Consider the following 23,690-nt stretch of genomic DNA (forward strand, 5'->3'; position numbering starts at 1 on the left):
TTTCTGATTCAATAATTTCTTCGTAAGATTTCATTACAGAACTTCGTAAAAAGAAAGTATTCTTTTACGAAAACAGACAGTGGACTCTGTCCAAAGCCTAGGATTGAAGTAACGCTTTGACTTTGGTAAGATGGGAAACCTGGTCATTCACCGGTGTCAACACAGCAGCACAGCACGTTCTCTGGAGCAGTCAACAGCTGCGCAGGATGAGTCACTGACGTGAGGCCAGGATCAATTCTGCAGTCCTGGTGCTCCTAGTAGGGCAAGTTAAGTTAAAACATTTCAGGTTTTCTTATCTGTATCGTGTTTCCCCAGACGAACTCTTTGGCCAGCCCACTGTTTCTTCTTAAGGCTTCTCATCAAGTATATTGTGACTTATGGTTTCTTTCTTTTTAATTTTAGCCAAGGTTAGGTCAAAGTTTTAGGCTTATAATTTTTGTTCCACATAGCTAACTGAAAATAGCTTACATCTCATAGACTTCTCATACATCTCATAGACTTCTTGTACATTTTATTTCAGTGAGCTGTATGTTAGTTGTCTTTAAAATAATATGTAAATTTCAGTATTCTGGAGTATTCTGGAAACATAATAAAGTATAAAGATTAAAAAATTACTGAGGTGCATTTTGTTTTATATGTACTGTTTAAAACTACATTTTGGGGGGCTTCCCTGGTGGCACAGTGGTTAAGAATCCGCCTGCCAATGCAGGAGACACAGGTTTGAGCCCTGGTCCGGGAAGATCCCACATGCTGCGGAGCAACTAAGCCCGTGTGCCACAACTACTGAGCCTGCGCTCTAGAGCCCGTGAGCCACAACTGCTGAGCCCGCGTGCCACAACTACTGAAGCCCGGGCGCCTAGAGCCCGTGCTCTGCAACAAGAGAAGCCACCACAATGAGAAGCCTGTGCACCGCAGCAAAGATCCATTGTGGCCAAAAATAAATAAATAAAACAAATAATTAAAAAAAAAAAATAGTGTGATCGGGAGAAGCTTGATCACATGATGAGGGTCTCTTGGGATATAGTGGTTTATGGGTGCATCTTTAAAATGGTACTAGAAATTAATTGGCATTAAATATAAGATGGCATATTTTAAATATGGCAAATAATTATTTTTTAATATGCTTCTCAAGAATAGTGCAAATATTTAAAACATGTTCCACTCTCTGGATAAACAGCTGATTCCAAGACAGGTGCAGGCAAACCTTGGAAACATTATGCTAAGTAAAATAAGCCAGACACAAAAGGACTAGTATGATTCCACTTACGTAGGTCCCTAGAATAGGCAACTTCATAGAGACAGAAAGTGGCCTAGAGGTGGCCGGGGGCTGGGAAGGACGGGGGATGGGGGATTGCTGCTTAATGGTTACAGAATTTTGGTTTAAGGTGATGGAAAATTATGGAAATGCATAATGGTGATGTTTGCACATTTAATTAATGCCACTGAATTGTGCACTTAAAATGGTTAAAATGGCAGTCTTTATGTTTTGTGTGTATATACATATATGTATCCTTTTTAACGTAATTTTTTAAAATAAGTATTGTAATACACCAATAGATGCTGAATTGTTTATGTGGGTAAACTATATGGTATTTGAATTATATCTTAAGCCTTTTTTAAAAAAAAATTTTTTTTATTTTTGGCTGTGTTGGGTCTTCATTGCTGCGCGCGGGCTTTCTCTAGTTGCGGCAAGCAGGGGCTACTCTTCATGGCGGTGCGTGGGCTTCTCATTGTGGTGGCTTCTCGTTGTGGAGCACAGGCCCCAGAGTGCAGGCTCAGTAGTTGCAGCACACAGGCTCAATAGTTGTGGCTTGTGGGCTCAGTAGTTGTGGCGCACGGGCTTAGTTGCTCCGTGGCATGTGGGATCTTCCTGGACCAGGGCTCAAACCCTTGTCCCCTGCATTGGCAGGCGGATTCTTAACCACTGCGCCACCAGGGAAGCCCCTTAAAGAAGCTATTTTTTAAAAACAATGTATGATATGGACAAGGTTAACCAGGGGGTGAATAGTTGAGAAAAAGTATTTGGAAATGACAAAAGCCAAGAAGGGATTCATATCTACATCTTGGTTCTCCACCAAGTGAGACCTAATATCCTTTCCCCACCACCACCATTTAAAAGAAATGTTTTTCTGTAATGCCCTTATACTATCCTGAAATGAAATTTATATGTAACATAACCTTACATATTTTTAATAACATAAAGTACTAACCTTTATTTTTTAATTTACAATAAAATAGCATATAATCAATATGCACATGTTCAGACACTACTATACTAAAAGACCCACCGGGGCCCGCACCACCGTTTGCTCTGTCTGTGCGTCGCTTCCATCCGCTCTGGCTGCGCCAGGCCCAGCGCAGGACCAGGGAAGTGCTGCTTGGCTGCCACCGGGATCAAGGTCCACCCCTGGCCAATCACGTGTGCCCCGAAGGGTGGCGTCTGTACGAACGCGCAGCTTCCTTGACCCCCCAGGGCTGGAGGGGGCAGAGGAGGATGCTTATGAAAAGGGGGGTGCTGCTCCCACAGAGGGGCGAGGGTGGGCGCTTCCTCCCCACGTGGAGAGTCTAACGGCTGAGACCAGTTTGGGGGTCTCCGGGGGCACGCAGGGCTATGACTCAGCGCCAGAGATCAGGGGCGATTTCAAGAAGTCGGCCGCCCACTGAGGACTTGCTCCAAGAATTCTCCATATGTAACCCTTTGTCACCAGTATATTTGAAAGTGTTCCCTAAATTAACAGCTACGGAAAAGATTCTCATTTGATTTGTATATTTTATTTTCTCCTTTTACTGGGACACGTTTTAGACTTCCGTGAGACTTGGGTAAGCAGAGAGGAGCCGGCCAGGCCCTGTAGCCCCGGGTCTTTTCCCTTTGCTAAGCCTCCGAGTGTCCCGTATCCTGCCACCCCCTCACCTCCGCCCGGGTGCTGATGAGCGGGGGGAAGGAGAAGGGAGAAAAGGCAGCACCTGCCCTGCAGTGCGGGCGCCTGAATCTCCTCTCAGTGGCCCGTGAGGCCTTTCTCCAGACGCCGCCCTCTCTGCCGACCTCGTACCGAAGGAAAGCACAAGGTGAGCAGCTGAGCCGACCTCCGGGACCTCAGCCCGGGACAGAGGCTGGAGCTCAGCGGAGGGGTCCTGACCTCTGGAGGGCTGTTCAACTCCACGGTCTCCCCGCTCTCCTCCTAAGCGGCAGGTATTTCCCTCTAAATGGTAACGGTTACGTGGATTTTTAAAGAAATTTCCCCGATCTTCCCTGGGGAGGTACAAAGCAAACAGCAAAATCAGAGTTTGATGCTAAGAAGGAAACAGAGAAGTAGATAAAGGCAGCACAGGGCAGACGAGGAGCTAAGGTGTGTCTAAGGGAAACGGCACGTCCTCAAAAGCTGGGGGCAAACTGACACCAATAGCATCTCGGTGCCGTAGAATAAATGAGACAGAAAGATGAGATTCAGGGAGAAAATGAGGAGAACCCTGCCCGTGCGGTGAAGTAGCCCCGCAGCTCCTTTAAAATAAAAGAACTGCAACACAAATCCACAAGATGGCACTCTTGCTTTTCCAAAATAGTTTACCTTCCTTGAGCACCAAGCGTGACCTTTAACAGAAAAACCAAGCAAATACCCAGAAAATTACAGAGTATTTCAAAAAATGACTTACTTATTGAAGGAGCCCTGTAGGAGACTTTGGCCGGATGAGCCTTGGTTAAATATCCACCAGCTCGTAGAGAAATGAACACAGGGCGCTACCATGGTGCCCATTCACATGAAATTTGTGTTTGGTTATGTTCAGTGAGGAAGGAAATTAATCTTTGGAGTCTCTAGGTGACGCATTGTATTTGGGGTAGGTTATTTCTTCAGCAGCATCAGTATCAAATCTCTATTGAACCTGCTCTATCCAGTGTACTCTGCGAGGTGCTAGTCTTCCTTGTATGGAAGCTTTCTTTCCAAGAGGATGAAACGGGAGAAAATATTTTGCTTATAACATTTATAACACGTGGATTTACATAATATTTAGACATTCAATCTTGGGAGAAAATAGTATTAATTAATAACTCCTTTATGGTTTACAGCATGTCATACAAGCTCTCCCCAGTGACAAAATGTTACAATCCAAAGTGAATTGAAGGAATTTTCATTGCAGCATCATTTCAATTAATACAAATTTAATCTGTATTCATTTGAACTAGCTTGAGTGTCCAGCACCATGAGAGTGCTAAATAAATTGTGCTAGAGTTGTACAATGGAATTCCAGGCAGCGGTTAACGTGATGAACGGATCAAATTAAGTTCCGTGATTTTGCTAGTTGTTAAGCTGTTGTCCCTGTTCCCAGCCCTCCCTCCCTCCCGTACACAGTCAGCCTTGTGATGCTGGGTTGGGCCATGCTCCCATCTGCTGCTGTCCTGCCAATGTCCCCAGAGCCCCAGCCGGCACCCTAGCAGCCCTTGGTACCAGTCTCCCACTGTTCTGGTTGCTGTGAACGTCCTGGCACTCCCAGAACCAGATCACTGTGTTCTCCCGGAGAACCAGGACCACTGGCAGGCGTCCCTCACTAAGCAGCCCGGGGCCTTTCCTGCAAGCTCTGGGTCCTAACACGCTGCCCCTCTTCCCTTTGTGCCCCAGCCTCAGGGGCGGGGCGCTCTTCCTGCAGGTGCTTCCTCTGTGGGACCTCAGTCCCCTTTGCTGTTTGCTTCTCTAACACCTGTTTAACCACGTCCTTGTAGTAAATTTTCTCTGTCGAAATACTTAATGTGAATCCTAACTGATAAAATGACCATATGTCAGGAACTACAGATACACAAGATAGGTAGATGAGCATATGTATATTCATACTAGTATATATACACACAGTAGATGTATAGGTTCATGTATACATACAAGTACATATATACATATTTTTACATATGCTACATATATACCTATATATACATACATTGTATATAAAATTTCATCTAGCCCTCCCACCGTGAGATTGATGCTATTATCCCTGATAGACAGAAGAAACTGAATCTCAGGGAACTTAGATAAATCCCACAATATTATATAGCTAACAAGTGAGGAAGCTGGGGCTTGAATCCAAATATCACTGACACCACAACCCATCTTTTTTCCACTATGCCCAAGTCAATTTATCCTTACTAGTGTTCCACATCATGGTTCCTTCCTAGGCTGGTCCACAAATGTTTCTTCACCTCATAATATAAATAAGCTTTAACGCTTTTCTAATAATACTAAGAATTTCACCACCATATACAAGACTGCTTCTGTGATCAAAGTTATGGGGAGTTTGAGAAAACTGTGGGGAAAGCATGGACAGCCCTAATTCCAGGTTATGTCAATTAATATGATTCAGTGCCTCTTCTGTGCCTGACTATGTGCTGGGCTCACCATGGAAGCAAAACAGACCTAGTCCCTCCTCAGAAAGCTCACAGTCTGGGGAAACTATCTTTAATTAAATAATCATACATAGGAGAGGTACCTGAGTGTATCATACAGGGGTTTAACATAGAGAGGCTGAATAACTACAGGGCAGTTCCAAATACTGACACCCCCTCACACACACACCCACCTACACACGCATAGACACACACTCAAGAGCTTGGCCTGTGCTCCTCTCCTGTCTGGAATGGCGTGTCCACTCTGCCTTTGTTTGCCAGAAACTTGTCAGTTCTCAATCCAGAGCAATCATAGAGAGATCACAGCAATGCAGACAGTAGAGCTGCGTAATGTTTCCTAAAAACCTGTTCTTTTCTGGTAGGGAGTCGATGTTTCCTGAGGCAGCAGCCAAGCCCAGGCTTTCCCTGTAGCCTAAATGCCGTCAGTAACACGTGCCTGGACCGATCAGTGAACCAGTGGCCCGGAAGCTTTCTGGGGACAGATTCCAGATGAGCAAACACAGATCTAACCAAACCAGAAACTCTTGCAGTCATCAGGGTCAGGAATCTATTTGTCATCCCACCGTGACAGCTAAGTCTCTGGACACACTTTTTGGCTGCATTTCATTAGTCAACAAACAGATCATTAGTCAACTACACAGCAAAGAAAAAGAAAAAGGCCTGGTGCAGCCAAGGTCCACCGATGGATGTTCAAATTAGTGGGAGAAACTTTGCAGAGAAGCAGGATATTTGCATAGCCTCAAAGTACCTCCCCCAAAATTGAACAGATGGCCACAAAGTCCTTGACATTCCTCCCTGCAGGAGGTAGAATTTAATTGCTTTCCCTTTGAATGTGGCTGGACTTGACGACTGTTTTCTAATGCATAGTGCAGGGAAAGGGAAATTGTGACTTTACAGTGGACACAGTACCTTAAGCAAGTGGTGAAGGCTAATGTCAACAGTAGGCTGTCGACATCACATCCACCTGCCATGATGAGAAAGGCACACATCTCTGTGCTTTTCTTCCCCAAATCCATAACCGCAGTCTAGTCATGGGAAAACATCAGACAAACCCAGATTGAAGGACATTCTGAAAAATACCTGACCAGTACTTTTTGAAAGTGTTTTTCCATGCAAAGCAAGGAAGACAGACTGGAGGAGACTAAGAAGATGTGGCGACTAAATGCAAAGTGGGATTCTGGGGCAGAAAAGGATATTCGTGGGAAAACTGGTAAAAATCAGTCTGTAGTTTAAAGTGTTGTATCCATGTTAATTTCTTAGTTTTGATAAATACATCATGGTTTTATAAGATGTTAACATTAGGGAGGCTGAGTGAAGGCTCTATAGGAACTCTACTATCTTAAAAACTCTTCTGCAAACTTAAAATTGTTTCAAAATAAAAAGATTAAAAAAGAAAAGGGCGGAAAAGCCACCATAAACTGGAACCCATCTCTGCAGATGGATGGAGCGTTTCTGATGTTTAAGGGACGGGTAGTGGAAATGTTACTTTTACATTCAGTAAAGTCAAGGCCTGGGGATAAGTTGATCCTCTGAGATTGGGACCAACTCCTTAGCAGCCAGGCAAGGACAGGCATTAAGGGAAGGCTCCCCTGAGGCAGAGATGGGCCAGGTCTGACGGAGGGGTGGGAGATGCCAGGGTGAGGGGAAGGGCCGGTTCTTTACATTTTCTGCATAGCAATCCCTTATCAGATATATGATTTGCAAATGTTTCTCCCATTCCATTGGTTGCCTTTTCACTTTGCCTTTGCTCTTAAGTGATCATTTCTCTGGCTATAAAATTTAGGGGTATTAATTACTTTCTCTCAGCACTGAAAATACCACTTTGTTGTCTTCTGGCATCTGCTATCACTGAGAGGAAGTCAGCTGCCAGTCTAGTTAGTGTTCCTTTGGTTACCAAAGGAAATTTGATTTCTATCTCTGGAATCTGAAAAATCCTAAAGATTTTTCTCTTTATTCTAAATGTTTATAGTTTCACTACCCTCTGTCTAGGTTTTAAGGACTTATGTTTTTCTTCAGTTCTGGAATATTCTCATACTTAACCTTTTCAAAACTCATTTCTTTGACATTCCTCTCATCCTCTTCTTCTGGAACGCTTATGATAAATGTACGTTTAAGTCTGCCGGTATATCTTCCATGCTTTTCATATTTAAAAATTATTCTCTGTGCTGTGTTCTGGATGAATTAGAACCATCTTCCAACTTGCTAAGTCCCTCTTCTCCAGTGTCCAGATTAGAATCTGTCTATTCAGAGTTTTTGACAATATTTTAATATTCTGAAGATTTCTAAATGGTTACTTTTTTTTTTTTTTTTTAAATAAAAAACAATCCCTTTTAATAAATTTATTTATTTATTTATTTATGGCTGTGTTGGGTCTTCGTTTCTGTGCGAGGGCTTTCTCCAGTTGCGGCAAGCGGGGGCCACTCTTCATCGCGGTGCGCGGGCCTCTCATTATCGCAGCCTCTCTTGTTGCGGAGCACAGGCTCCAGTCGCGCAGGCTCAGTAATTGTGGCTCACGGGCCCAGCCGCTCCGCGGCATGTGGGATCTTCCCCGACCGGGGCACGAACCCGTGTCCCCTGCATTGGCAGGCGGATTCCCAACCACTGCGCCACCAGGGAAGCCCCTAAATGGTTACTTTTTAAATCCACCTGTTCTTTTCCCAATTTTTCTTATTTTGTTTCAAAAATTTTTGTTATTTTCAGATGGAAATTATTTTTTCACTTACCTCTTTGGGCATGCCATATACTGTTTTTATTATTTTATTTTATTTACTTTCTGGCCACACCACACACCCAGGCCATGGCAGTGAAAGTGCTGGATCTTAATCACTAGACCACTAGGGAACTCGTGCCATATACTGTTTTTAAAAGCCTTTGTAAGACTGCTTCATAAAATTATTTTCAGTGAATTCAAGTTCTTTTTTTTTTTTGGCCACACCACGCGGCATGTGGGATCATAGTTCCCCGACCAGCCCTCCTGCATGGGAAGTGCAGTCTTTACCGCTGGACCACCAGGGAAGTCCCAAATTCAAGTTCTTATTGTTAATTTTTTTTTTTTTTTTTTTGCGTTCTCTCATAGTATTAGATTTGTATGTGTGTTTTGGAATTGTGGTTTAATTCTAAATTTATGAGTTTGTGGGTTTTTTTCTTCTTCACTCTCCATATTTACAGCTACGTGGCTTCCGTAAACCGTGTCTAATGGTTTCAGAGCTACCTCTAGTTGCCCTTATTCTTCCCCAGCTCTCAGCTCAGAACCGGAACTTAAAATGGCATTTTGGAGTTCCTGGGTGGCGGTGACAGTGGGGACTCTGCAGACGCAGTCCTCAGGGCAGCGGCACACTTCCGGGACGGGGAGCTGCCCTGTGCCCTCCAGGCTCTGTTGAAAGCCACGGTCCTGAAGGAAGAAGCTGTCCTACAAGGCGGTATGGGGGAGCCGCCTTGGCTGGGACATGATTTGTCCCCTTTACATGAACTAGAACACCTGGCTTAGGGCCAGGCAAACAGGCGTTGTCCATCTGCTTTCGTCACTAAAGAGGAGAACGCGGTACGGGGAGGTGAACGTCCACGCCCTGGGCAGGGACGAGTGCCTGCCCTTCCTGTGCTCCCTCCGCGGTAAGGTCCATCCCAGAGGCCAAGGTCGCGGACTCACTCAACAGGGTCATCTGTCTCCCTTGAAATCTGCAAGCAGCGAAACTTGAAGGTTCTTTAATGATTACAGGCGTCAATGACTACAGCAGTTGTTACAGCCGTTGTTTAGATTCGCCAGGTATAAACAAATCCTGGAAATTTCAGTAGTTTTTGCCGGGCACGGAGAAGGTTGTTAACCCGTTCACAACTCAACCTTAAATTTGGGTTTCAAATCAAACTGACACACTACACGGCTTCCATCCTAAATCACACGCACCTACGGTTTCCATCTCCGAAAACGGAGGGCTTCCGCCCGAAACACGAGCAAATTATTTCAAAGCGCGGGGATCCCAAGAGGAGAGGCACGTGGGGCCCCTGAGGCCACAGCTCGGGTGGGCGCGGTCGCCCCGCAGGGAGCCTCCCCCCGGGAGCCTCAGTCCGCCCGAGCCGCGCCACGCCCGAGCCGGCCGCCAGGAGGCGCTGCGCACCGCGCCTGCCCGCTCCCTCCGGTCACTTCCGCCGCCCGCTACCCCGCCCCTTCCGCCGCCCGCCCAGCAGGCCACGCCCGTTCATGCCCCGCCCCCACGGCGCGGAGACCCCGCCCCCGGCGGCGGTCGACGCGGACGCAATGCGGGGCGGGGCGGGGCCGGGCGCAACGCGGGGCGGGGAGGGGTCGGGGCGGAGGCGGGGGCGGGGCGCCGAGCCGCGGGGAGTGTCGGAGTAGACGCTGCTGCTGCCGCTGCTGTTGCTGCTGCCGCCGCCGCCGTCGCCGCCGCCGGGGGTCTGGCGTGCCCCGCCACCCCGGGCCGCTGGGTGCCGAGGCCGCCGGCGGAACATGGCGCCCTGCACGTTCTGGCGCTGCTGCCAGCGCACCGTGGGCTGGGTGCCGGTGCTCTTCATCACCTTCGTGGTCGTGTGGTCCTACTACGCGTACGTGGTGGAGCTGTGCGTGTGTGAGTACCGGGCGGGGCGGGGGGAGGCCCCTCGGCGCGGCCTCCGGCGCCGGGCAGGCGCGCTCGGTGGGCAGGGCGCTCCCCCGCGCCCGCCGTGTGTCCGCCCGAGCCCGGCCGCGGGGCCCGGTTCAGCCCGTGTGTTTCGGGTCGGCGTCCAGCTTCTTAGACACAATGTGCTTCTGAGGCGAGGGAGCGGCGGCCGCCGGGCCTGGCCTCTGTGTCCCGGCTGTTTGTGGAGTTGACGTTCCCTCCGCCTGGGTTTCGAGGGCGTTCTCCTCGGCCCTGGGCCCTGAGCGCGGGCGGAGGGTCGTCGCGGGGAGCCCACGCGGGGCCCGTGGTCCAGCCGCCGCTCCCCGGACCCGCCGGCCTCCTCCGCGTCGCTCGGCGTGTCTGCCGCTCCTGTCGGTCCTTGCTGGGAGCTCAGGACCAGAGGCTCCGTGCTGTCGGTAAACCCGGTCCCTTGGTCCCCCAGAATGATCTCGTCTGGGTATACGCTGAGTCCGCAGTTTTCTAAAGGGCCCAGCAGTGTATACCTTAAGCGGAGAAAAGGCACAGGAGGTAGATGCTAATTGTCTGAATGGGAAGAAGTGGCACCACCCACTCTACTTGGAAGGGCAGAATCGGGACTCTCGGGTCAGGGCCCTGCGCTGGTACAGCTCGCGAATAAGTACTTGGTTAAAACCGAGTTCTGCACGTGGAAGAGACTGCTTTGGCTCAGAAGTTTTGAGGGTAGGTTTTTAAATGAAAATATCCACCTTTGAGAAAGTTATTTTGTACCTATAAAACATTTAATTTTCAGGGAAACTATCCCTGCAAGTAGGTCCAGAATAAATTAGTTGTGGAATACATTTCCAAATAATAATGGAGTTCATCTGTTGCATATGATTGTTTAGTTTCATCCTTTTGGATACCAAAATGTTTGCCGAAAATGTTTGCATCAATTAAAATTGACCAGATTTAGGTATTTCTTAAAGCTACTTCCAGAAAGTGGTCATGGTCATGGGACTCTCAACAGCTTGTGATGATACTCTACCTTCTTTATTCGACTGCACCCCTCTGGCTTGCGGGATCTTAGTTCCTCCACCAGGGATGGACGCCGTGCCCCCTGAAGTGGAAGCCCAGAGTCCTAACCATTGGACTGCCAGGGAAGTCCCATACCTTATTTACTCCGAAGTGGGAATGAGATTTATTCCACCAATCTTATTTAATTCTATCAGAAGATTATTTTCTCTTTCTTCTAATTCCATAGTGGTTTTAAAGTAAAGGTTCTGAAGCTTTACTTGAAAATGTGTGTTTATGTTGAAACTGCACATTTAACCTGTAGATGGTTATCATACATATCAAAAGGTGACATCAAACACAAAGGGAGTAACTTCCCTGGCGGTCCAGTGGTTAAGACTTCACCTTCCAATACAGGGGGCGCGGGTTCCATCCCTGGTTGGGGAGCTGGGATTGGGATCCCACATGCCTTGCAGCCAAAAAACCAAAACAGAAGCAATATTGTAACAAATTCAATAAAGACTTTAAAAATGGTCCACATCATGACTTCCCTGGTGGCGCAGTGGTTAGGAATCTGCCTACCAATGCAGGAGACACAGGTTCGAGCCCTGGTCCAGGAAGATCCCACATGCTGCGGAACAGCTAAGCCTGTGCCCACAACTGCTGAGCCTGCGCTCTAGAGCCCACGAGCCACAACTACTGAGCCATGTGCCACAAGTACTGAAGACTGTGCGCCTAGAGCCCGTGCTCCGCAACAGGAGAAGCCACCACAATGAGAAGCCCACGCATCGCAACGAAGAGCAACCCCGCTCGCCACAACTAGAGAAAGCCCGTGCGCAGCAACGAAGACCCAACGCTGCCAAAAATAAATAAAAAATAAATAAATGTATTTAAAAAAAAAAATGGTCCACATCAAAAAAAAACCTTAAAAAAAAAAAAAACAAACATGAAGGGAAAGGAACGTGCATGTGCTAGTAGGGGGGAACATTCCATCACTCTCCCCTTTACCCCTTTCATGCCTCTGAGCATAGGTGTCTCTACAGATGAAGGGAATGAGACTGGTCCTTTGGTCGGTCACACAGCTGTTGAGTGGCTACAGGGGTGTGACCCACATCTTTCCACTCTGCATATAACTTCTCGTGAGCCAAGAGGGTCACTGGAACTGTAATTGTTCCGTCCACAATGGGGAATTGGGGCGGAGCTAAGTGGTTGCCCTCTTAGGAGATCAATTAGGCTTTAGGCCCGTCATTTAGAGATTACACCCCCAGGATTTCATTAAGTTAAAACATTCTGCAACAGTTAAGGCCCAAATGCTTGGCAGAATTTTAAAATACTCAGTGGTGACAGGTCTTACATAGGGACTGCGTTTACTGCTTCTAAGTTATCAGACATTAACTAGGGAGCGTTTGGGAGCTCTTCAGTTTCACTGGCCTACATGGTGGAGCATAAAAGCTCATTCACTCTCATATTAAAACTATCCTTTATACTACTTACGTATAATTTATGTTTGCATAAGCACAGATCATCCTACTGAGATATATCAATGTATAACTTTATAGGAGCTTTAAACTGAGTGAAGTGTGAGTTTTATTTAAAGTGCTGTTTCAATAATTTTTACAGAATTTTCTCAGTTTCTGGTGTTCTTTATCAAATTAGATGGGAGAGAATGATAATTGTATCTTTAACTGTGTTAATTTATTTAATTCTCATAATAACAAAAGTTAAGTGATTTGTGCAGGGTCATACAACTAGTAAATGGCATAACCAGAATTGGAACTCAAGTGGTTTGGCTCCAGGGTCCATGCTTTTATATTTAACTACTGTGCAAGAGTAGTGTACTTGATTATCCAGATCTAGACACTCAGGGCAGATTTCAGTCTTATCTATAGTTATTTATATAAGGTAATTTTTTCCTGAAAGATAGTAGCTGAAGGTTCCTAAATATCTCAGATAGTAAAAATGCATGGCCCACTGTAGGACATTTGAAAAAATAAATTGTTTATGAGAGGCCCTTGTTTCAGCCTAGCCTCTATAACTTCTTAATTCTGCAATTCCATACACATACACACACATATACACATACACGTAGAAATATATATAATCAGCAATTCCTATTACTGGTAGGAGTAATATTGAGGATAAAGTTGAGTAAGAAGTAATGCATCTGAGATGGCCATCTCACAGGGGTGAAAAGCGGAGAAGTAACGATGGAGTAATTAGTAATATTGGTCCTTGATTTTAAATTAAACTGAAATTCTTCATTTTTTTCCTCAAGGCTAATATTCAGACATATGAGTTTAGTTATGGGTGGATTGACCAACTTTTCCAGCTTGGTGAAGCTGGTTATTGTTGGGGAAAGTGCTAATACAGTTTCCTAGGATTTTCTCAGGTCGTTTGGAGCTGTTAGTAGTAGATGTGTGCCTCTTATTTGGCATTTAGATGATCTGAGACCTTAAAGAGATTTTAGAGATGATCTAATTCAATCCCTTTATTTTACTTCTGAGAAAACTATTACTTGGAAGAGCTGTATGGTTTGTCCAAGGATGGATATGCCTTTTATCTTTTCTCAGAGAGGATACGTAGGATAGAACGGTAACCTCTGAATCTATGTATCTAATAATTTCTATGTCTCCTGATAGTTTCTTCAGATTTGGAAAGAGACAAGATGAATAGCTTAAACATCAACCTTGAGCACACTGTCTTGACACAGTTGCCTCCAGTGTATTTTATTGATTTCAAAAGAAGCAGCTTTTGATTTCACTTATTTTTCTCTATTGTTTTTCTGTTTTCTATTTCACTGATTTCTTGTCTGATATTATTTCCCTTTCTCGTTTACTTTGGGATTAACTTGCTCTTTTTCTAGTTTCTCAATATGCAAATTGAACTAATTGATTTGAGCCCTTTTTTAAGTGTTTACTCCTATATTTCTACCCCAAATACTGCTTTATTCACATCCCGTGAATGTTGATATATTGTATTTTCATTTAAATTCAATTAAAATTATTTTCTAATTTCATTTTTCATTTCACTTTTGACCCATAGGTTATTTTATAAGTGTGCTATTTAGTTTGCAGTTACTTGGGGATTTTTCAGATCTCTTTTTGTTACTGATTTCAAATGTAATTCCATGTGGTCAGAGAACATACCTTTATGACTTGTCCTTTAAAATGTATTCAGCCTTGTTTTATGGCCCAGAATGTGGTCTGTCTTTGAAGCATTCCATGTGCATTTGAGAAAAATGTATTCTGTATTCAGCAGTGTATTTTGTTGTTTGTTGTTGGGTATTCTGTTATGTCATAATGCTCCATAAATGTCAGTTAAGGCAGGTTGGTTGATAGTGTTCGAATCTTCTGTGTTCTTGCTGATTTTCTATTTGTTTTATCAGTTAATTACTCAGAGAGGTATAACAGTAATTGGATTTGTCTCTTTCTCCTAGTAGTTCTCTCAGTTTTTGCTTCATGTATTTTGCAGCTCCGTAATTAGGTACATAAAATGTTTAGGATTGTTGTGTCCTCTTCATGAATTGACCCTTTATCATTATGAAGTGACTTTCTTATCCCTGGTGATATTGTTTGCTTTGAAATCTACTTTGGCAGATATTAACATGTCCACTAATCTTTCTTTTGATTAGTATTAGCATGATATGTCCTTTTACTTTCACCTGTTTAATCTTTATACTTAAAGTGCATTTCTTGTGAGCAGCATATAGTTGGGTCTTGCTTTTTTAATCCAGTCTGAAAATATCTGCCCTTTCTTTTCTTTTTTTAAATTGAGCTTTAATTGACATACAGCATTCATTTCAGGTGTCCAGCATGATGAGTCAGTATATGTATGTGTTGCAAAATGATCACCACAGGAAGATCAGTTAGCATCCGTCACCACACATAGTTGCAAAGTTCTTTCCTTGTGATGCGAACTTTTAAAATTTGCTCTCTTAGCAACTCTCAAATACAACGATAGTCACCGTGCTGTACCATCTCTGCCTTTTAATTGGCCTGTTTTGACCATTTGCATTTAACGTGATTGTTGATGTGGGTAACTTTAAGTCTTATCATTTGCTTTTTAAAAAATCTGTCCTGTCCTTTTTTCCCTTTTCCTCCTCGTCCTGCCTTCTTTTGAATTAATCAATTTTCAGAAGATTTTAAATTATTTTGTATGATTCTGTTTTCTCTCCTTTGTTGGCTTATTAGCTGTAACTCTGTTATTTTAGTGGTTGCTTTAAGGTTTATAGCATACATATTTAATTTATCATAATCTACCTTCCACTGATATACCAGTTCACATACAGTACCCTATAAAAGCGTTGTTCTATTTCTTCCCTCATAGCCTTTATGCTGTTGTTGTCAGCATTTTATGTGCTATGAAACTAACACTATATTGCCATTATTTTGTTTAGACAGTCTATTATCTTTTAAAAATATTTAAATAAGTAAACAAATCTTATATGTTTACCTATGTAGTTATCATTTCTGGTATACTTCATTCTTTTTTATAAATCCGTATTTCCAACTGGTGTCATTTTCTTCTGCCTGAGGGCTTTCTTTAACATTTATTGTAATGCAAGTCAGTTGGTGATAAGTTATTTCTGCTTGTGTACGTCTGTAAAAGTTTTTATTTTGCCTTTTTTTTCAAAAAGCAACTTTATCGAGATATAATTTACATACCATAAAATTTATTCATTTGTAGTGATTTTTAGAAAACCAAGTTATGCAGTCATTACGACCATCCATTTTTGGAACATTTTTTATCACCCCAGTCAGATCCCTTGTGACCATTTGTGGTTAATTCCTGTTCCCATCCCCAGTCGCAGGCAACGCTAATCAACACTGTGTCTCTGCATGCCTTTTCTGGACATCTCATATAAATGAAGTCAAACAGTAAGTGGTCTTTTGTGCCTGGTGTCTTTCACATGTTTTTGAGGTTCATCTGTATTGTAGCATATATCAGTATTTCGCCCTTTATTCTCTACTTCACATTCTAATTTGTATTTTTCTGTTTCTAAAATGCAGTTTTATTTAAGAATATATTTCTAGTAAGCCTCCACAGATCACTTGTGCATTGAATTAGAATATAAATAAAAACCATACACTTTATTACGTTTAAGTATTTTAAAAATCCTGCTTTTAAGGTTTATAGTATGGTTGGGTCCTATTCATCTTTGTATCCACTAGAGAATCTAGTTACTAGTAGACTTTCAATAAATATGTGGTGAATCAAATGGAATCATACTCCTATAAACTCACTTGAATCATGTTTGAATATGTTGAACAAACATCCACAATAACAATTAAATTATAATTACCAACATATATTTCAACATTCTTTGGGGTTAAAGGCTACATGATATTGCTTATCGGTTCTGCAGTCTCTGTTTTGGATTTTGAAACAGTGATTCTTTGAAATTATGATGATACTGTTTTGAAAAACTCTGGCTCCCTAACTCTCATCCTCAATAGAGGACATAATTATAGGAATGACATGAATTAGAGTATTTTTTAAAACGTTTTAATTTTGTTATTTCATATCTGTTTTTAGATACAGTGTTCTGCAGACTTCATTATTTGCATTCTTCAGTATCTTGGCCTTTTTCTTTTCTTTTTTTGAAGAACAGTTTTTTTTTCCTTATGACTGCTAGTGATTTAATCTGTCCTGGTAGCGTTTTCTGTTGATGCTAGAAAGCAGATTGGTCTGAGAGAACTCTGTAGATAATACCCCAAAAAACCCAAGCCCAAACGAACAAAAAGAGCTTTTATATTTTCTTCCATATAAACTGAACCTTCTTTGGGCCTTTACTGCTTTCTTATAAGTCAAGGAACATGGAAGAGATGCTGGACAACTTAGAAACCAGGTTAGACTATTTGGAAGAACAACATTATGCCCTAGTCACATGGATAAAACTTTTTTTCTCTGCTGGTCACTTCCACTTTGTAGCAAAGAAGACATCGCATGCTGAACTCCAGGCTCTGATGTCTGTTTTCTTGACATCTCTGCTCAGATATCTTAGAGGCATTTCAGACTTATTGTCCAAAACAGAACTCTTGTGAGTTTTTTTCTCTCTGCTGAACTGCTCCTCCTATCTTAGCTCAGTAAATGGCAGTTTCATCCTTTCAGTTCCCTGGTTGGAAAGTCATTTTACATCCCATTAATCAGCAAATCCTGTCATCAAGTGTACCAAAATCCAGTTGCTTCTCACCACCACCACTGCAGCTATATTTCTTCAAGCCACCATGATCTCTGTCGTGTGTAGTAGATTGAAAAACATGGCCACAATAATTTGTACTTCCTCCCCAGAGGTGGAGTCTTTTGCCCACCCAGTGAATCTGGGCTGGCTTTGTACCTGCTTTGACTAGTAGAACGTGGTGGGAGTGATGTGTGAGATCCGGAGCCTAGGCTCAAAACAGCAGGCATCGTCCATGTTAACTCTTCTGGAACGTTCCGGTCGCCGTTCAGGCTAGACCATATGGAGAGAGAGGCCAAGGCAAGATGAGTTAAGCACCGAAGCCCCTGATGCGTGGATGAGCTCCTGCCCCGGTCTAGCTGCCTGTTGACTGCAGCTGGTAGAAAAACAGCCCAGCTGATCACAGCCTGAACTGCCGATCCGCACGATTGTAGGAAATAATAAATGGTGGTTGTTTAAAGTCACTAAGGTTGGGGGATTTCCCTGGTCGTCCAGTGGTTACGACTCCACACTTCTACTGCAGGGGGCGCGGGTTCAGCCCCCGGTTGGGGAGCTACGATCCTGCATGCTGTGCTGTGCAGCCAGAGAAAAAATGATGATAAAGTCACTAAGTTTGAGGTGGTTTGTTATGCCACATTATCACTTATATTATTGTAGCACCCTTATGTCTTGTCTCTTTCTCCTCATTTCACCCCGATCTTCCCACCTGTACCCTGTCTTCCACAAAGCAGCCAGAATGATCCCTTTAAAACTAATAGCAGATTGTCACTCCTCTAATGAAAACCTTGGCTGGCCTCCTCTCTTGTTCAGTGGCGCTCCTAACGTCCTTACCATGGCCTCTTCCCCTCATTACTTCTCTGACATAATTTCCTTTCCACTCTTCTAGTTGTTCTGCAGCTGCCACACTGGCCTCCTTGCTGTACCTTTTTACTTGTTGAATGATCTTAATAACTTATTTATCCTCTCTGAGTTTGTCCCTATGGTATAAAATGGGGTAATGCCTGTCTTACAGAATCATGTAACGTTCTTAGCAGAGTGGGCTTTCAGATGTTACTGGGGGTGGGGAGAAATGTAAATAGCCGCGAGCATACTTTTTCTTGCCTTCCCTTTTACGGCAGGAAGTGTTTTTGTTTTTTAATTCTTAGAGTTGTGTTCCCCCCATGCCCACACACAGTCTTAAGTGAGTGAAGGAGCACATTCTCACACTTTTTAAAAAACTGGCTGCATTTGAAGATCATATTGTAAAAGTGGGTTCCTGTTTTGCTATGAGCTTGTGGTAGTGTCGGTAGTGTGCATGTGGGAGAGCTGTTGTCAAAGGAGGGGAGCCCACCACCCCATCATCACGTGGGACTTTAAGAAGATTAGTACCTGGTACTATTCCTGGGAGCAGATAAGCTACACAGATTTACATACTGCTGAAACATGCAGCACATCTTCTTGAGCAGATGGGCACCTACACTTAAATAACTGAAATAGTCACAAATAATGGGGATTATGGTTTTATGAAGAATAGATTTCTCTAAGACAGAGATCCATAAGTCTTGATGATAAAGATTTTTTTAAATTGTTTTTAAAACATTTCTATTCTCTCTGTTCTTCCACTGTTCTTGGTGCTGCATTATACACAGTAACGTGAACTTTGGCCCACCCAGTTGGAATCATAGGAGGAACAGTTATTATTAACATACTAATTGAACAAACATGAGCTTATTAAATGTGAAGTCTTCAGGGAAGCTTTTTAAACTAAGTGCATGGAAAGGATATCATCAGCACCTGAAGGAAATAATACCAACACACCAAAATGTTAGCAGTGTGTGTCATTGGTGTAAGCGTTAAGAAAGGAGGTGTGGCGTCGTGGCTGTGGCACACATCATGGACACATGTGCCCTGGCCTCCTAACAGTCCGCTCTTCCCCCACCCTCCAGAAAGCCAGAGTGAATCTTTTAAAGCCCAAGTCAAGATCCTTAGTCCTCTGCATGCTCCAGTGGCTTCCTCCTTTGCTCTTAATGAAATCCAGAGCTCTTTCCATAGCCTGTGAGGCCTTAAGTGCCTTGGCCCGCCCCTGCTTCTGACTCATCTCTTCCTTCACTCATTCTGCTTCAGCCAGCCAGCCCTCTTTGCATCTCTCAGGCCTTGCATGGTCCCACCTGAGAACCTTTGTACTTACTGTTCCTTCTGCCTGGAATGCTTTCCTTCCAGATTTCCACAAGCCTAGCTCTCTCACTTCATCTAGATTTCTGTTGAGATATTCCCCCATCAAAGAGGCTTTCCTGACTACCCTATATAAAATAAGTACTTCCTCTTTCACTTTCTCCTTACCCTGCTTTGTGATTCCTCATAGCACTTATTAATTCTTGACATGTAGTTGTTTGTGTTTCTCTCCTGATAAGTGTGTTCACTGCTTTATTTCCAGAACCTAAAACAGGTCCTGTGTAATATGTACTCAATAGATTCATTGAATGAGTGAATTAATTGTGTTTCTGCCACTTCCCGTCCTAGCACAAGAGGGAGAATTGGAATGTATTCACATAGTAGATAACCCACAATTTCAAATACAGATACTCTCCTGACCTTAAAAACATCTCTGTGTTTATTTCAACCTAAATAAAATGTGAATTTTGTTTAAGAAAAAAAAAATCTCTATGTTATTTTAGTAATGTAACAAACATGGAATGTTTACAGTGTTCCAGGTACTGTATTTGACACTGTGAATTCAAAAATGTATAAATGCACACTGTCAGATTCATTTGGACTTTATATAATAGTCTCTATCATTATTTTCACAGTGCTCATTTGCACATTACACATTTTAAGAAGCCCTGCTGTAACTAAGTATGTAACTTTGTTTAATCCAGTATTTTTCTAAATTCTAAATTTTTCTAAATTGCACACACACAAAATACTTAATTTCCACTAAAACCAGCAGTAAATACGTATCACTATGTCCATTGCTATGTTTTGAATAACATTGTATTGACAAAACCAGTTAACCACATTCAATCAAGAGAGAATAATTAGAAGCATAAGACATTGGAAAGGAAGAGGGAAAGCTATTTCTACATGCAGATAACGTGATAGTATATGTTGAAAAGCCAAGAGAGTCAATAACAGCAGAACACCTAAACAAAAGGAATTGAGTAAAATGGCAGGATATAGAATTAGCAAACAAAACCGAATACTTTCTATACGTACACAATAAAGAAAATAATGAATAATTGAAAATATGGTAGAAGTCAAGTTTCCACTTCCAATAACATCAAAAAGATAAAATACTTAATAAACTCAAGAAAAATGCCACGTCTGTAGGAGGAAAACATTTCTGAAAAACATAGAAGTAGACTTGAACAAATGGAAAGACATTACGTATATCATGTTCATGAATAGAAAAACTCGGCATTACAAAGACTTCAGTTCTCCCCAAGTTAATGCATAAATCCAGTCCCAGTAAATAGTTTCTTGTTTTGTTTTGTTTTTTCTGGCACTAGACAAGTTGATCCTAAAGGTCACATGGAAAAATAAACAAGAAAGAGCAACCAAGAAATCCCTGAAAGAATGATAAAGAGCACAAAACTCCACCTGATTTTAAACCACAAATCTCTATAATTTAAATTGTGAGAGCAGGGGGTGTAAATAAGAACTCTCTCTACTTTCTGTTCAGTTTTGCTATGAACCTAAACTGCTCTAAAAAATAGAATCTGTGGGGCTTCCCTGGTGGCGCAGTGGTTGAGAATCTGCCTGCCAATGCAGGGGACACGGGTTCGAGCCCTGGTCTGGGAAGATCCCACATGCCGCGGAGTGACTAGGCCCGTGACCCACAATTGCTGAGCCTGCGCGTCTGGAGCCTGTGCTCCGCAACAAGAGAGGCCGCGATAGTGAGAGACCCGCGCACCGCGATGAAGAGTGGCCCCCACTTGCCGCAACTAGAGAAAGCCCTCACACAGAAACGAAGACCCAACACAGCCATAAATAAATAAATAAATAAATATATTTTTTAAAAAAATAAAATCTGTTATAAAAATTGTGTACTAATTGTGTGGTATGATGTGTGGACAGACATTGGCCAATGGAACAGAATAGAATGTCCAGAAATAGACAGTAAATATAGAAATTTAGAATAAAGTAGCACCTCAAATCACAGAGGAGAAGGTGGGACAACTGGATACTTATTTGATAAGAGAGAAAATTGGGTCCATATCTCACACTGTATTCCAAGATAAACTACAAATGGATAAAATTTTTTTTCTTATATTTTACACTTTTTATTTTAAAATAATTTTAGACTTGTGAAAAATAGTACAAAGAATTTTCATATATTCTTCACCCAGATTCCCTAAAGGTTATTATTTGCTACATGCTTTATCATTTATTCATTCTGTCTCTGAAATACTTGAGAGTAAGTTGCAGACCTTAAATGTCCCTTTACCTGTAAATACATCAGTGTTCTAAAAGCAAGAGTGTCTTAGTCTGTTCAGGTTCTTCAACAGAATACCATAGACTTATGGTGGTGGCTTATAAACCGTAGAAATTTATTTCTCACACTTCGGGAGACTGGAAGTCTAAGATCAAGGTGCCAGCAGGGGTCTGGTGAGGGCTCACTTCTTGGTTCATAGATGGCCATCTTTTCACTGTATTGTCACATGACGGAAGGAGTGAGGGATCTCTTTCTTATTAGGGCACTAATCCCATTCATGAGAGCCTCACTCTCATGATGTAATCCCAAAGGCCCCACCTTCAAATACTATTACACTGGGCATTAGGATTTAACATGAATTTTGGGGGAACACAAACATTCAGTCTATAGCAGAGAACATTCTCTTATATAATCAGAGTACAGATATCAAGATCAGGAAATTAGCATGATAAAATGCTACTGTCTAATCTGTAAGCCTTACTGGGACTTCTCCAGTTGTCCCACTAAACCATTGTTCTGCTCCACAGAGCAGGCCAGGCTCACACATTGCAGTTAGGTATCAGGTCTCTCTAGTGTCCTTTGATCTGGAAGAGCTCCTCAGTCTTGTTTTGTGTTTCATGACCGTGACATTTTTGAAGAGTACAGGCTTCTTGTGTAGAATGTCCCTCGAATTAGGTATGTCTGATGTTTCCTCATGTATACATTTCTAGCGTGAATACTACAAAAGTAATACTGTGTCATTGATTGTAGTGTCTTGGGAACTGTTTACTTTGGTCACCATGTAAGCTGGTATCTGTCAAGTTTCTCCATTCTGTAAAGGTACAGTTTTCCTTGTAATTAATAAGTATTCTGGTAGACCCAGACAACCCACACATACCCCTCTTTGAGGAAGGACTTGCTCAGTCGTGGCATGTGCGGTCAGCAGACAGCTTCCAGCAGTCAGCTCTCAGCTCGTTCAGTGTGACTCAACTCACCCAAGGTCACACCCTTCCTGGGCAGTGGCATGCAGTGCTCAGTGAGAAGGGGTGGACTTCTTCAGAGCTCCCTGCCTGTGGCCAAAGCTTTAATAGGCCTGCACTATAGTGAGATGTCTACCTCTGCCCAATTCTGCTTCCCCCACTTCCTTTCACATGTGTTGATCCCTAGTGAGTATCTTGCACCCCAAACTCTGTCTCAGCACCTGATTCCAGAGAACCCAACCTAAGACAAGTATCTTTGTGGGAAAATCTGTTCATGATTACTTGCACTTACTCTTTTTTAGCATCTGTTGAGGACTCTTGCTTGCTTGAGGACAATTACTGTGCTGGTTGCCAAATGGTGATTTTTTAAATTCTATGATTTCTTCTACATTTAATAATTAGAATTAAACCGAAAGGAAGAGCTTTCCCTCCTCCCCATTTATTTATTTATTTATTTATTTATTTTTGGTTGTGTTGGGTCTTCGTTTCTGTGGTCTCTTGTTGCGGAGCACAGGCTCCAGACGCGCAGGCTCAGTAATTGTGGCTCATGGGCCCAGTTGCTCCGCAGCATGTGGGATCTTCCCAGACCAGGGCTCGAACCCGTGTTCCTTGCATTGGCAGGCAGATTCTCAACCACTGCGCCACCAGGGAAGCCGTCCATTTATTTATTTATTCATTCATTTACATCGTCGTGCTCTCATGGATTCTTATTTTATGGGTTATAACGTATCATTTATTTTTTATAAATTTATTTTTTATTTATTTATTTATTTTTGGCTGCATTGGGTCTTTGTTGCTGCATGCAGGCTTTCTCTAGTTACAGCGAGCAGGGGCTACTCTTCATTGCGGTGTGCAGGCTTCTCATTGAGGTGGCTTCTCTTGTAGCGGAGCACAGGCTCTAGGTGCACGGGCTTCAGTAGTTGTGGCACGCAGGCTTCTGTAGTTGTGGCTCACGGGCTCTAGAGCACAGGCTCAGTAGTTGTGGCGCACAGGGTTAGTTGCTCCGCGGCATGTGGGATCTTCCCAGACCAGGGCTCGAACCCGTGTCCCCTGCATTGGCAGGCCAGTTCTTAACCACTGCGCCACCAGGGAAATCCCTGTATCATTTATTTTTGTTGCTCAAATTGTCCCAGATTTAGCCAGTAGGAGCCCTTTTAGTTTGGTTTCTGTGTCCTTTTGA

General features: G+C 43.1%; 1 protein-coding gene across 4 annotated transcripts in view; it reads left to right on the forward strand.

The window, feature by feature from the left end:
* Window positions 1-9,689: 9,689 nt before the first annotated feature.
* Window positions 9,690-23,690, forward strand: part of ZDHHC20 (zDHHC palmitoyltransferase 20) — a 70,750-nt gene continuing 56,749 nt past the window's right edge. Inside the window, exon 1 of one of the 4 annotated variants that reach the window (XM_082435141.1) lies at window positions 9,690-9,963. In XM_082435141.1, the coding sequence (XP_082291267.1) occupies window positions 9,846-9,963 (118 nt within the window). In that variant the 5' untranslated portion in view covers window positions 9,690-9,845. The remainder of the gene's footprint in view (window positions 9,964-23,690) is intronic. The other 3 variants (XM_082435138.1, XM_082435139.1, XM_082435140.1) reach the window with 3 other exon arrangements.

Source organism: Balaenoptera physalus (genome assembly GCF_965194825.1).
Source record: "Balaenoptera physalus genome assembly, chromosome: 18".
NCBI classification, from domain to species: Eukaryota; Metazoa; Chordata; class Mammalia; order Artiodactyla; family Balaenopteridae; genus Balaenoptera; species Balaenoptera physalus.